The sequence below is a fragment of the Lepus europaeus genome, chromosome 2 (genome assembly GCF_033115175.1).
Source record: "Lepus europaeus isolate LE1 chromosome 2, mLepTim1.pri, whole genome shotgun sequence".
Classification (NCBI taxonomy): domain Eukaryota; kingdom Metazoa; phylum Chordata; class Mammalia; order Lagomorpha; family Leporidae; genus Lepus; species Lepus europaeus.
The window spans coordinates 8,197,535-8,211,981 of NC_084828.1; the positions used below are offsets into that span (position 1 = coordinate 8,197,535).

At 47.6% G+C, this 14,447-nt stretch overlaps 1 protein-coding gene across 2 annotated transcripts in view; it reads left to right on the forward strand.

Annotated features, from left to right (window-relative positions):
* Positions 1–14,447, forward strand: part of HLCS (holocarboxylase synthetase) — a 208,805-nt gene that overhangs the window by 62,356 nt on the left and 132,002 nt on the right. For both annotated transcript variants that reach the window (XM_062205215.1, XM_062205205.1), the window contains exon 6: positions 4,806–5,077. In XM_062205215.1, coding sequence (XP_062061199.1) covers positions 4,806–5,077 — 272 coding nt within the window. The remainder of the gene's footprint in view (positions 1–4,805; positions 5,078–14,447) is intronic.

Below are 14,447 nucleotides of genomic sequence, written 5' to 3' on the forward strand. Positions count from 1 at the left end.
AGAGGGTTGGGAGGGGCTGTGGGTCGGAGAGCTCTGGTAGTTGAATTCAAAGCTTTGGGTAAACCTTGGGGGTAGGGAGTGGATTATGCCACTTATGTCAGTCCATTTACCTTGATATACATGATCTGAAACTTTTTTCTTAGAAGGTATTTCCACACTGCCTTATTGATTATTGGCAGAGTTTAGCCAAGCATCCTGAGTTAATTCCTTTTCCGTGTATCTTAGTCCATTTTGTATTGCAGTGATAAACTATCACAGACTGGGTAACTTGTAAAGAAAAGGTGTTTATTTCTTACGGTTCTGGAAGCTAGGAAGTCCAGTGTGAAGGTGCCAGCGTCTGGCACCGATGTATTTGCTGCATGGAGGGTGTGAGGGCAAGCGAGTGCCAGGGAGGGAGGAAGGGGGAAGGAGGGAGGAGAGGGAGGAGGGACGGGACCAGACTCACCTTGTGTAAGGAGCCCACTGCTTTGCTTGCTCACCCATTCCCACTATAATGACGTTGATCTATTCATGAGGTTAGAGCCATCATTCATGAGGTTAGAGCCATCATTCATGAGGTTAGAGCCCTCCTGACTTCCCCGCCTCTCAAAGGTCTCAGCCTCGCATTGCTGCACTGAGGATTCAGTTTCCAACACGTGAGCTCTAGGGGGCACATTCACACTTTAGCACCCTTAGCAGCCACTTGTGCAGCTCTCAAAGCATTGTCACTGGGGCACCTTTGAGTGCACGTGCCAGGGAGATTTGCATCCTATAGGTAGTAATTCTGATATTTCTTACAGCCAGAATTGTATCATCTTGTCCAGGGATAATACCAGGGTGGACAGAAGATTTGAGGTTGAGCTAAAGTGCTTCTCATGTGTAGTTTACTCTATGACTTAGAATTACATTAACTGTGGCCAGGGCCGCGGCTCAATAGGCTAATCCTCCACCTGCGGCGCCGGCACACCAGGTTCTAGTCCCGGTCGGGGCGCCGGATTCTGTCCCAGTTGCCCCTCTTCCAGGCCAGCTCTCTGCTGTGGCCCGGGAGTGCAGTGGAGGATGGCCCAAGTGCTTGGGCCCTGCACCCCATGGGAGACCAAGAGAAGCACCTGGCTCCTGGCTTCGGATCAGCGCGGTGCGCCGGCCGCAGCGGCCATTGGAGGGTGAACCAATGGCAAAGGAAGACCTTTCTCTCTGTCTCTCTCTCTCTCTCTCACTGTGCACTCTGCCTGTCAAAAAAAAAAAAAAAAAAAGAATTACATTAACTGTAATGAATATAAGTGTTTAGGGAAATTATGGGTAGAATACAGCTGTAGGTAATTTTTAGTTAGAATTATTTATTTATTTATTTGAAAGGCACAGAGACAGACACAGAGATCTTCCATCCTCTGGTTCACTCCCCAAATGCCTGTAACAGCTTGGGTTGGTCCAGGTCAAAGCTAGGAGCCAGGAACTCCATCCAGGTGTCCCATGAATGGCGAGGACCCAACTCATTGAGCCTGTCAGGGTGTGCGTTAGCAGGAAGCTGAAATCAAGAGCAGAGTTGGGACTTGAACCACAGACGTTCTTTTTTTTTTTTTTTTTTTTTTTTTTTTGACGTTTGAAAACATCTTATTTGAAAGACAGAGTTATACAGAGAGAGGTAGAGACAGGAAGAGAGGTCTTTCATCCGCTGATTCACTCCCCAGATGGCAGGCACAATGGCTGGAGCTGGGCCGATCCGAAGCCAGGAGCCAGGAGCTTCTTCCAGGTCTCCCACATGGGTGCAGGGGCCCAAGGACTTGGGCCATCATCTGCTGCTTTCCCAGGTGCATTAGCAGGGAGCTGAATTGGAAGTGTAACAGCCAGGACTCAGACTGGCACCCATATGGGATGCCTGCTGTGCCACAGTGCCAGCCCCTCAATACCTGTTTTAATCGATATGATCAGCGTACTATGGTGATAGAAGAATATGTCCTAATATTTGAAGTTGTGTGTGTCATGGTATCTATTAGCCTCAAAGCAGATGAAGCAAATAAGGTAGAAATGCTCATTGCTGTTGAACCTGGGGGACGGGTATTTGGGGTATTTGCTGCGTTATTTTCTCTGTTCTTCACGCTTGAGAACTGACATCATGAAACAAAAAAATGAAGGGAGGGCGGCATCCACATAAGCTACTATACAGTAGTATGGTAAATCCTACTATAGTAGTATACTATATGTATGTATACTACTATATGTATATGTATGTATACTACTATATAGGATTTACCATACTACTGTATAGTAGCTTATGTGGATGTAAATACTACTGTACAGTAGTACAGTAAATCCAGCTGAAACATGGTGGCAGCTAGTCCTTCAGTCATTCACCCGGTGAACAGGACCGTCCACTTCCCTGTGGCCGGTGCTCCTGCAGGCTCCAAGGATGGAGCGCAAATGATGGGGCCTGCATCCCTGTCCTCAGAGGGTTTCCTCTCCACTGCGGGAGGCAGGTAATGAAAAGATTAGTGACACAATAGACGGGGTCTCAGACGGTAAAGAGTGCTGAATAAAAAGGGAAGGAGGGGGGTTCTGGGGCTGTGGTGTAGTGGGTAAAGCCGCCACCTGCAGTGCCGGCATCCCATATGGGTGCTGGTTTGAGACCTAGCCGCTCCACTTCCGATCCAGCTCTCTGATAGCTCTGGGAAAGCAGTAGAAGATGGCCCAAATGTTTGGGCCCCTGCACCTGCGTGGGAGACCTGGAAGAACCTCCTGACTCCGGGCTTCGGATAAACACAGCTCTAGCCTTTGCAGCCATTTGGGGAGTGAACCAGTGAATGCAAGATCTCTCTCTCTCTCTCTCTCTTTCTCTCTCTCTCTCTCTCTGCCTTCCAAATAAATAATAACATCTTAAGAAAAAAAAAAAGGGAGAGAGAGGTGGAGGGTGGACATCTGGGACAGCAGGTAAGACGGTACTTGGATGCCCATATCCCAGACCAGAGTGACTGGCTCAGGTCCCAGCTCCACTGCTGATTCCAGCTTCCTGCTAATCCTCTGGGAGGCAGCAGGTGGTGGCTCAAGTAGTTGGGTCCCTGTTAGCTACATGGGAGGCCAGACTGAGTTTCGGGCTCCTGGCTTCAGTCTGGCCCAGCCCCAGCTGTTATAGATATGTGGGGAGTGAACAGCAGAAGGGAGCTCACTCGCTCTTTCTGTCCTCTATCCCCCTGCCTTTCAAGCAAATTTTAAAAACTTAAAAAGCTTCTGAGAGGAGGTGCAGGTCCTCCGTGGGCAGAGGCCAGGTGCTGCGGTGTCTTCGTGCTTTATTCTGTGGCTTCTTCCACCTGATGGGTGTTGTTTTTCTCATAGGCGGGATGATGAACTGGGGTGGAAGTGCAGTGCCGTAGACGTTTCTTGCAATGTGTGCAGAGAACCTGAGAATCACTTTGGCACATTGGAGCCAGAGGGAGCTTTTTGTGAATTTAGAATGTCCCAGAAGATAGGGAGTAATGAGCAGAACACATGTCCTTGGATCCTGGATCCTGCAGTTTAGCTTTATAGTGCAAGCATACTTTTCACCGTCCATTTTCTTTTGCAATTGCTGCATGCCTGAGATGGGATAATTTCTAAAGAAAGGAAATTTGCTTCTTAGATTTGTGAAGGCCGAGAACTTCAAGGTCAAGGGGCCTTCTTGCTACTGGGGGCTCTCTGCAGAGTCCTGCGGCCACACAGGTTGTCACGTGCAAGGGGACGCGGGAGAGAGGACCAGGCTGGCTTTTTTTTTTTAAAAAGATTTTTTGAATTTTTATTTATTTGAGAGGCAGAGTTATAGAGATAGGGAGGGAGGGGAGGGAGAGAGAGAGAGAGAGATTGATTGATTGAGATTGAGGGCTTCCACCCGCTGTTTTACTCTTCAAATGGCCATAATGGCTGGAGCTGGGCCAGTCTGAATTCAGGAGCCAGGAGCTTCTTCCAGATCTCCCACATGGGTGCAGGGCCCCAAGTACTTGGGCTGTCCTCCACTGCTTTCCCAGGCCATTAGCAGGGAGCTGGCTTGGAAGGGGATCAGCCGGGGCACAAACTGGCACCTATATGGGATGCTGGTGCCGCAGGCAAAGGCTTAACCTGCTACACCATAGCACTGGCCCCCTGGCTTTAAAAAAAATTAATTAATTTACCATTTGAAAATCAGAGTGACACACAACCATACACACACACACACACACGGAGAGAAGGAGAGGGAGGGAAGGAGAGAGATCGAGACTGTCTATTCACTGGTTTATTTCCCAGAATGCTGCTTTCCCAGGAGGCAGGCCTCTCTCCAGGTCTCCCACATGGGTGACAGGGGCCATCATCTCCTGCCTTCCTAGGTGCATTAACAAGGAGCTGGGTCAGAGCAGAGCAGCCGGAACTTGAAGTGACACTCTGATATGGGATGCCAGCGTTACCCATGGTGGCCTAACCTGCTAGGCCACAGCACCTTCCCCTAAACTGGCTTTTGTTACAGATCTACTTGTAATAAGGAACCCACTTGCTCAATAACCCATCAATCCGTTAATCCATGAATGGCCTAATTCGTTCATGAGGGCAGAGTCCCCATGACCCAGTCACCATCCAAATACCATCAACAAAGGACTTTGGCGATTAAGTTTCCAGTGCGTGAATTCTGGAGGGCAGACGTTCAGACCATGGCACCTAGGATGTTTATTACCATGTTGTGTAATAGTTAAGGTGTACAGATTATGTCAATCGAGCTTTTGTTGGTTCACGAATTAGGAAGTATTTAACATTGCCAAAATGACATTTTAAGAGAAAGCTACCGTCACCTAATGAAATGCTAACCTACAACCTTTTCATTGACAACACAGGACATCCGGGCTCCCCTGATGAAGTGGCTGGAGAGGCACATGGATCCTGAAGGAATAATCAAGTCCAGCAAACTGTCCCTTAAATTCGTTTCATCCTACACATCTGACATGGAAATAACCCCGTCTTGTATACCCGTGGTCACCGATACGGAGGCCTTCTCGTCAGAAAATTTTGACTTTGAGATCTATCGAGAAAATCTGCAGACTCGGCGACTTGGAAAAACAATTCTGTTTGCGGAAGTGACCCCCACGACAATGAGTCTCCTGGACGGGTGAGTTCTGATCGGACCTCTGAGGCACCTGCTCAGAGAACTTTGTTATACTGATTCTTCTCTCTAAACAGTTGGGGTGGGTAGAGGGGTAGGAGTGTAGGGTAATATACTTTAACACACCTGTTTGTATCATTCTCCTGTCCTTGCTGAGTTAAAACGTTAGGAAGAGAAGTTAAGTCAAGTTTTTCTTCAAAGATTTCTGTTTTACCAAACAGGAAGTATTTTGCCTTGAGTCTTGCTTTCTGATTTAACCAGACCTTTCAGACTGTCTTTAGGAAAAAGAACATTCTGGAAAAGTAAATTTAAGGGGTAGCATCGTTACTCTGGTTATCGTTTACTTTTTGTGCTGTTGCAACAATTGCTGAACACGTAATTTAGGATGTTTTCCCAGGAGGGGCATTAGAAAAGCAAATTTGAATGATACATGGGTATGTTAATAGAGTAAGCTGGAACTTTGGGTTTTGAAATGTCCCTAGCCCATACCTTTCTTAAGCACTTTGTCATCCCAGTACAATGTTTGAAATTTACTCTGATTACAAGTTTTCCTTTTTATTTCTTCTGTCTGGTGGATTTGGATTAAAGGTTAACCATAAAAAAAGATGAAGTTTAATTCTCTAATTAGTAAGAATATTACGTATTTTAGTTTAAGAAGTTGGGTTATACAGAGGGAATAAGGAAAGCATCGTCTCTCAAAGCGAGAACACAATTTAAAGACAGAAGTTGCCAAAATAACTGGATTCACAATTTCTGAAGTATTTTCCCATGAGTCTGCATGATTAGACAGAATGTACAAATTAATGTATGGAAGTCTTTTAGCCTTTGACCTTAATAATGATTTCTAGAATTTGATAACATGTTAGCATAAAAGGCTGAGATAACGTTAGTATTTTCTTGCCTCTCACACCTGGCCCTGGGAGTGGCAGTTCTGGTATGTGACTGGTACATAGAAACAGCGCTCGTCTAGCATTAGCAGAGCGGACAGTGGTAAAGGGGACCACAGCCATGTTCATAATTCCTGTTGGCTGTGTTCATTTGTGTTGCCATAGGAACTTCTCCTCCCACCCGTGTCCCTACTTCTCCCGCTCCCTCCCTCTCCACAACTTGCCATCCCCAGTCGAGAAGGAAAAAGCCTGTTCCTGCAGATGGAACAGCTGTGATAATCCTCTGTCCCCTGAGCGAAGGCGCGGTCAGACAGGAGGGGCAGCTCACGGTAATTATGGTTCCTGTGCACAAACTCAGACGTGACATTTCACGAAAGGTTTTGGAAGGTCAGAACTCTGGGCGCTCCCAGACCATTTTCACGGTTTGTGTGGACAGTCGTGAGAAACGGTCACTGTCAGGGTGACCACGAAGCACTGGAAGCTTGGTCACTGTGCCTGGGCTGTGGGCGGTGCCTGGCTGAGAGAGTGACAAGTGTCCTGCCAGGGCTGGGGTGGGGGCAGGCTCCCGGGTGTCGTCAGATGCTTGGGCTCCATTGCACACTGTCCTGCCTGTGTCAGTGCACTGCTTTCATACCCCTGAATATAAATGAGTTTTAAAAGTATTGAACTTACAAACGGTAACGCTGCTTTAAACGCCTTGGGTCTGTGAGAGCTGTGCATTGAAGCTGTGTACGCTGAGCTGGGCACTGACCGGGATGGGCCTTTCTGTAGGATTGAGACTTCTTATTCTTACAAAAGGCATTTAGGAATCTCCTCTTTTCTCTTCTTGTCTGGTCTCTGCATGGCACAGAGAGTGAGGTGAGTTTGACTATTATTAATCTCTGTGCTTGGTGCACAGCGGGTTCTGAGTTAGCAGTTGGTGCTGGCCCTGACTTTCCATGTGAGCCCTTCGCCCACTCTTCCCGTGGGTCCCTTCTTAACACTGAGGTGAAGTCCCTCACCCAAGACGCGCCTGGAGGGCGGCCTGCATTTTTAGAGGAAAGTCTTTGGGGAAGTCACCTTGGTGTCAGGACTCGCAGTGGTCTACAGAGAGACCATGAGGTAGGTAAATGAAATACACGGATGGTCGCATTCCGAGAATAAACCCCCAACTGTTTCTAATGCTTCTATCACATTTGATCCTACGTGTACTCTCCTTGTAGAAGCACCGTCTGCGGTTGGTGTTACTAACAGCTAATGTGCCCGAGAAGACTTCTCTTCTAGACACTGCTGTTAGAGCTCCACACAAGTCCACCAGTTCCATGCGTCATCTTTTCATGCTTCCTGGTCTTTCACAGACAGAGTCAAATGGTTACATCACACCAATGCTTAGAGCGCCAGGAAGCAGGGTTTGCTGTACCTGGAATTGTGTAGTTTCTGAATATTTATTCTAAAAAAATGTGGGTTTTTTTTTTTTTTTTTTGATGGACTAACAGGCAAGAAGAATTTTCAAAACCATGGCCCATGTTCATTCAATTCCTATTTTTAAATTTATATTTAATTAATTAAAGAGGCAGAGATAAGGCAGAAAGCTCCTTATCCATTATTTTCCAAATACCTATAATAATTGGGGCTGGGCTAGACAGAAGCCAGGAGCTGGGAACTCAATCCAGGTCTCCTAGGTGAGAGGCTGGGACCCAACTACTTGGCCATAACCTGCTGCTTCTCAGGGTGTGCACTAGCAGGAGGCTGGAGTGGAGAGCCGAGCCAGGCTTGGACCAGGCACTCTCACCAGTGGTTCCACTGCTATGCCAAGTGCCTGCCTCTCAATTCCTAGTTCTCTCTCATATTTACCACTCTGTGGTGATCAGCTGCTCTTTCCTGAAGTAAGGTTGAAATTAGATGTAGCTCTTTATTAAAAGGTTTTTTAAATTTCTTTTTTGTCCCCGCCCCCAATATAAAAAGGGGGACTTGTTTTTGCTCAATTTGAGAGCTCAAATCCTGAGGGATGGGGACAATTATGTAGAATGACTAGTAATTTCTGCTACCCTCCCAAATACCCATGTGCGTCTATCTTCCCCATCACAGAAAACTCACCCTTTTTCAAGCAAGGCACCTTCAGCCTGGTTTCCTACTGGTTGACTTTCTTCTGGTCAGAGCAGCGCTGGGCATGGATAGTCTCTCAGGGTTGGACATGGCTTATGGAGGTCTGGCAGTATGTGTGTTAAGGCAGATACATCCTCTGTCCCCAGCACTCCCATGTACTGTGGTGCTGCCCTGGTGGAAAGGAGGACCGTGGATCCTGGAGGCCTCCTGCAGGGGTGGTTGATGTGGTCCCTGGTCACCTTTCGGGCAGCCCTGGTTCTGCCCTCCAAGAAGAGCTCTCTGGCCTGGTATTCTGTGGGTCCTGGCTTTGCCTTTGGGGCGAGTCTTCCCTGTGTGACATCTGAGATGGATGCTGGAGAGGATGGACTTCTGACACTTGCTTTTCTGGAAGGGCTTGGGGCCTGCACAGTCCAGCTTTTTATCACCAGCCTTATGGTGTCTGTGGTCACGTCAGTCTGTCGAAAAGTCCCTCGACCGCTGGTCTGTTTGCCTCTGAGATCTTGGCTCGACAGAATGTTTCCGCCTCAAAACTCCCGTCTTACAGGGGCCTCAGTGCTCTGCCATCCCCTTCCCTTGTGCTGAGGGAAGCAGTGGCCCTGGGTGTGAGGTCAGGGGCCTTCACCAAGGACTGCACGGCTCTGTGCGGTGCAGTCCCTGTCTCATCTCCTGCTGCGGCTGCAGGTGCAGCCGTGACCCCAATTTTAATTACCAGTAGTCTGCAGGGCTTCTTTCTTATTCAATCTGTTTTCTTTGCTACCTTCTTGAAGCTGGTTAGCTCTAGTTTTAAATCATTGACAAATAATATTTGTACTCATTTATGGGGCACAGTATTATCATTCAATACATGTAGTTAATGTACAATGATCAAATCAGGGGAATTATCATTTCCACCTCCTCAGATATTATCGTTCTGAGTGTAAGGAGCCTTCCGGCTCTTCAGCTCTGGTTATTTTGAGATGTGTGGTAAATTGCAATAGTAGTTTTCCTATAGAGCGTGGGAGCTACTTCTCCCATGTACGCTATACCATGGGACAAAGGAGGCACCTGGTCTACTGCCGAAGGCCCAGAAGGCCCAGGCTTGATCACAAGCTGTGCTGTTCACTGCCTGACTGCAGTTGCCAGTGAGCCTCTGGGACCCGAGTCCTTGCCAACTGCCGCGGTCCAGATCCTCCTTGTCGGGCTGCATCTTTGGTCCCTGGTGATGGTGTGCACAGGTAGAAGATTAAGCACACCCCATTCAGGTATCTGTTTCCAGGATTAGATACCTGTCAGTTAGGATGAGGCTCTGCTCTGTGAGACACATATCCCCAAATAAAATGAGCTTAAACAGGATTGAAGTTTGTTTCTCTGGCTTGTAAGTGAGATGGGCCACCCAGGGACCTAGCTGTGTTGCTGTACACCCTGAGCTTGTGGTCCAAGACAACCCTCATGTTTATGTTCTCATGTCAGCCAGCAAGCAGGAGGAGGGAGTAAGGTGGCTGACCTCCCATCCCTGATGGACTCTCTTCGAAAGTTGCACGTGACCTTGAGCTTATATCCCCTGGCCAGGACCTTGTCAGATGACCACAGCTACCTGCAAAAAAAGGCTAGGAAGTAAATGTGGTCTTAGAATTGGCATCCATGAATCCAACTGAAAACGAGCTGTCACTTCCTGGAGAGTATTGGAAGGCTGGCATTGAGGGCAGTTACAAGGCCCTGTCAAAGGCAAGTGCTTTCAGTTTTTCAGACCACTAAGAAAACAGCTGGAGACTCCAAGTAGTACCCACATTGAGGCCTGTAAGATTCAAAATCACGGCTGAGGACGCTCATTTGACTCGTAACACTGGTTTTGTTTTACTGCTTATTCATGGTCATTAGAGGCTTTTTTCTTGCATTGTCGTAAGCCTTGGGAAGGTCTAGAACTTTCTCTTCTGATGAGTATTTTGGTGGACATCGCATTTTCTCCTTTGACTGCACACCCAGCCGAACTACCGCGCTGCTGATGGAGAAGTTGCCACCTCTCGTCTGATCTCGGGGTGCAACAGCAGGCTCGTTTTCCTGAAGCTGTGAGCCCCCACCCCTCTGCTCCTGTTGTGTCAGTGATTCCATGGAGGGGAAGGGAAGATGGAGGGAACTGTGGGGTGCTTGCTGACAACACAATCAGGGCTCCTCTCGAGAAGTGAAAGCCACGTGAGCGGCAGCTGTTGCTCCTGGTGGCTGGCGCGGCTGTTCCTCTTGGCCCTCTGGTCGGAAGAGGTGATTTTGATCATCATGTGGCTAGCAGACCACATGATGGATGGAGAGAGGCAGAATGGTCAGGGTGTTTTGTGTAGGTCCTGTGTTTCGGGCTTGTTCCTGATGTCATGAAGCTCACAGTCTAGAACCCACCCAAGGGCGTGGGTTCAGTTCAGTTCTCACTGCGTCCCATGTGAGCTGTTGGTGGAGTTGTGGGACCTAGACAAGGACATGTGAACAGCTGCCGTGAATCCCTCCTTGCTACGGGGAAGGCACCCATACTGTTAATCTCCAGAGAGGCAATGGCTGAGCCTTCACTTGTGGGGACAGTGTGAGGCAAGGCCAAGAGTATGAGAGCTTGGGGTAACAGAGTCATTGTATTAGTTTAAAATCACTTTTTATAGACTTCTAGTGTCTACTTTAAATTTTTTTTAAAATTTATTTTCATTTTATCTGAAAGGCGGACAGATGGCAACAGAGAAAGATTTTCCATCTGTTGGTTCACTCCCCAAATGACCGTAGCAGCCAGGACTGGGACTCATTCTGGGTCTCCCATGTGAGTGGCAGAGGGCCAAGTACTTAAGCCATCATCTGCTGCCTCCTGGGATGTGCATCAACAGGAAGTGGGCCAGAAGAGGAGGAGCCAGAACTCTAACCAGGCACTGTCATGTGGGATGAAGTTGTCCCACATGGTGACTTAACCACAGCACAAAACTCCTGCCCCTAGAGTGTCTGTTTTGACTGACTTATACCAAGCCTCTATGAGATTTTGAAACAACTTCTGTGTAAACCATACACCATGGAGAACATGTGAACACCAGCTTGTTAAGTTGATTCCCTTGAGGCCGGCGCTGCGGCTCAATAGGCTAATCCTCTGCCTGCGGCGCTGGCACACTGGGTTCTAGCCCTGGCCAGGGCGCCAGATTCTGTCCCGGTTGCTCCTCTTCCAGGCCAGCTCTCTGCTATGGCCCGGGAGTGCAGTGGAGGCCTGCGCCCGCATGGGAAACCAGGAGAAGCACCTGGCTCCTGGCTTCAGATCAGTGCGGTGTGCTGGCCACAGCGTGCTGGCCGTGGCGGCCGTTGTGGGGTGAACCAACAGAAAAGGAAGACCTTTCTTTCTGTCTCACTCTCTCACTGTCCACTCTGCCTGTCAAAAAAACAAAAAAAATAAAATAAAAAAGATTCCCCTACATGCTTGTGCACCATGAACAACCTGGCCAAAGGCTGGCTGTTGCTTTATTCGTAAAGAATAATTTAGGTTTCCTTACTAGATAAGTTACTTCTTTATCATTTAAGTCCCTGGATTTTTTTTTTAAAGATTTATTTACTTATTTGACAGAGAGAGGGAGAGACAGAGAGACAGTACTGGTGCACTCCCCAAATGGCCACAACAGCTGGAGCTGAGCCAATCTGAAGCCAGGAGCCAGGAGCTTCTTCTAGATCTCCCATGTGTGTGCAGGGGCCCAAGGACTTGGGCCATCTTCTACTGCTTTCCCAGGCCATAAACAGAGAACTGGATCAGAAGAGGAGCAGCCGGGATTAGAACCAGCACCCATATGGGATGGCAGCACCGTAGGCGGAGGCTTAGCCTGCTATGCCACAGCACCGGTCCCAAAGTTCTTTGATTTTTCAGGCTTATATTTGCCCTCATCACTTCATGGGCTCAGCGTCTGAGGAGCACCTCCATATGCAGACACCGTGTGGGCACTGAAGGCACACCCGTGGGTGAGGCACCATCCTCGTGTGGCATTTGCAGTGGCAGGTCCAGGTGATGGTATACTTCCCAAAGTTGTGCACGCTGTTCTTGGTCTGCGTCCTGGGGGTTTGGGCAGGAAGGAAGTGGGCTAGCAGACCACATGATGGATGGAGAGAGGCAGAATGGTCAGGGTGTTTTGTGTAGGTCCTGTGTTTTGGGCTTGTTCCTGATGTCATGAAGCTCACAGTCTAGTAGAGAAAACGCAAGAGCCAAGACTTTATCACAAATGAGCTCTGTGACCTTGGCCGCAACCCCTGCCAGGACCTTGCTGTCCTCAGCTGTGAGGTCATGGGCATCGGCCCACTAGATGTCCCCCAGGTACCTTCACTCATTTCCTTTGACCCAGTGGTGCTCGCAGGTCAGAGCTGCCATCGACTGACCTCTGTCTCATGGTGAGGGCTGAAAAGCTCGCGCTCAGCGCCTTGTTAGCTGAGACAGTCGGCTTTGTACAAGCAAAGGACACAACGTTCCCTTAGGTGGTCTTTAAAGTTGGTGGGGCTGGGGGGAGGATTGCACTGGGGACGATGGTCACCATCCTTTAGGACAGGTAATGTTTTAATTCCATAATCGGGGCTGACCCCAGCCTCCCAGCCCTATACGTGCAGGTCTGGTTGGTCCCAAACACCTCTCCACGTTCTCTTCCCTTCTGATTCTGCTCCATGGACTCAGTCTATCTACTCTGCACCCTCCTCCCCTGAAGCCAAGGTCTGAGGACAGAAACTGGGCTGGAACTAATTTAATGGCTGAGTGACCTCACAGTAGAGAAACAGCCGGATCCTAATAGGGGTCTTTGTCTACATTTCCACCCTGGCTGGTAGCATGCCAGTCAAGAGTCAAGCTCAAGGCACAGGTGGAAGCGATTAGAGCTGTCATAAAGTTTGAAAAATTGATTCTGGAGGCGAAGTGAATAGATTGAACTTGACAGTGTTGTCCTAAAGATTCTAAGGGAAAATTCTGTAGTTTAATTTGAAATCCCTTGATTATTCATTAGCTTTCCAGATGGCTTTTGTTGATGTTTTACATATTAATGCCTGTATTGTGTTATTGGTGTACTCTTAATGTGCATGTAGGTAATGAGCAAAGAATAAATACATTGGTAAGTGTCCCAAATTAATGGGATATTAACGTAATTGTGAAATAAAGGGTTTTTAAGAAGTTGATTGCTTTGGAATAATTAGCCTGAGTTTTTTTTATGGGCCAATTTGGTACTTTAAAAGTGAAAATTATTGGAGAATTTTCCCTTCATTTTAATGTTTACTTCTAAATTAAAGTTTAGAATATAAGTCTATGCTTTGACTTTGGCAGCAGTCGGGACTGAAGGATTATTCTGGCAGGTTCTCCATCATTTTTTTTTTTTTCTGTTGTTGTTCCAATTCCACACCTGAATAAGTTAACCTTTCACATGCCAAGTTCCTGAAGTTGAGTTATTTAGTGGTTTATTCGTTTTTTTTTAGAGATGCTTCCTAACATTAATTTTTAGTATGTCAGGATGTTTAAGTTTTACATTTTGTAACTGATTTTTTTAAAGTTTATTTTTATTTTTATTTTTTTGAATTGCAGAGTTACTAAGAGAGAGGGAGAGACAGAGAGAAATTTTCCTTTCATTGGATCACTCCCTAAATGACCACAATGGCCAAGGCTGGGCCAGGCTGAAGCAAGGAGCCTGGAACTCCATTAAAGGTCTCCCATGTGGGTTGCAGGGGCTCAAGCACTTGGGCCATCTGCTGTTCTCACAATCACATGAGCAGGGAGGTGGATTGGAAGTAGAGCAGTCGGGACTTTAACTAGCACGCAAATGGTATGCCTGCATTGTTGGCGGTGGCTTAACCCACAACACCACGGCACTGACCGCTGTAACTGATTTGTAAGTAGGGTAGATTTATTGGGATGCCTACCATTTTGTGATGCTGACAATGTGTTCTGTTTAGGGGGTTTTTCATCAGGACTGAACTTTGGCAGTTTTTCAACATTAATGGCTCAGGTTGGGTTGCTGTGGTAGAGTGGCATCTACCTAAACCTGTTGTTCCTAAACAAGAACGTGTTTCTCAATTTCTGAATTTGATGAGAAACAAATTCCTGGAGGCTGGGTCCCAGATCAATGTGCTACCAACATGACCGGATTCTGGTGAGGGACCTTGTCTGGGTTGCAGACTGCCACCTTCCTGTGGTATCATCATGTGGAAAGAGGACAGGACAGCTCTCTGGGGTCCTTAGAGATAGGGACACAAATCCCATTCATGGGGGCCCCACCTTTCTGACCTGTTCACCTCCCTGGGACTCCAACCTCCTAGAACCATGACCTTGGGGGTGAGGATTGCAACATACAAACTGAAGGAGGGGCATTGCACTTGAACATCATTTATTGTATATTTCTGTATATTATTGTATATTTAGTATATAACTCCTGGGTGTTACTGTGCTGAAGAGGAGCGTG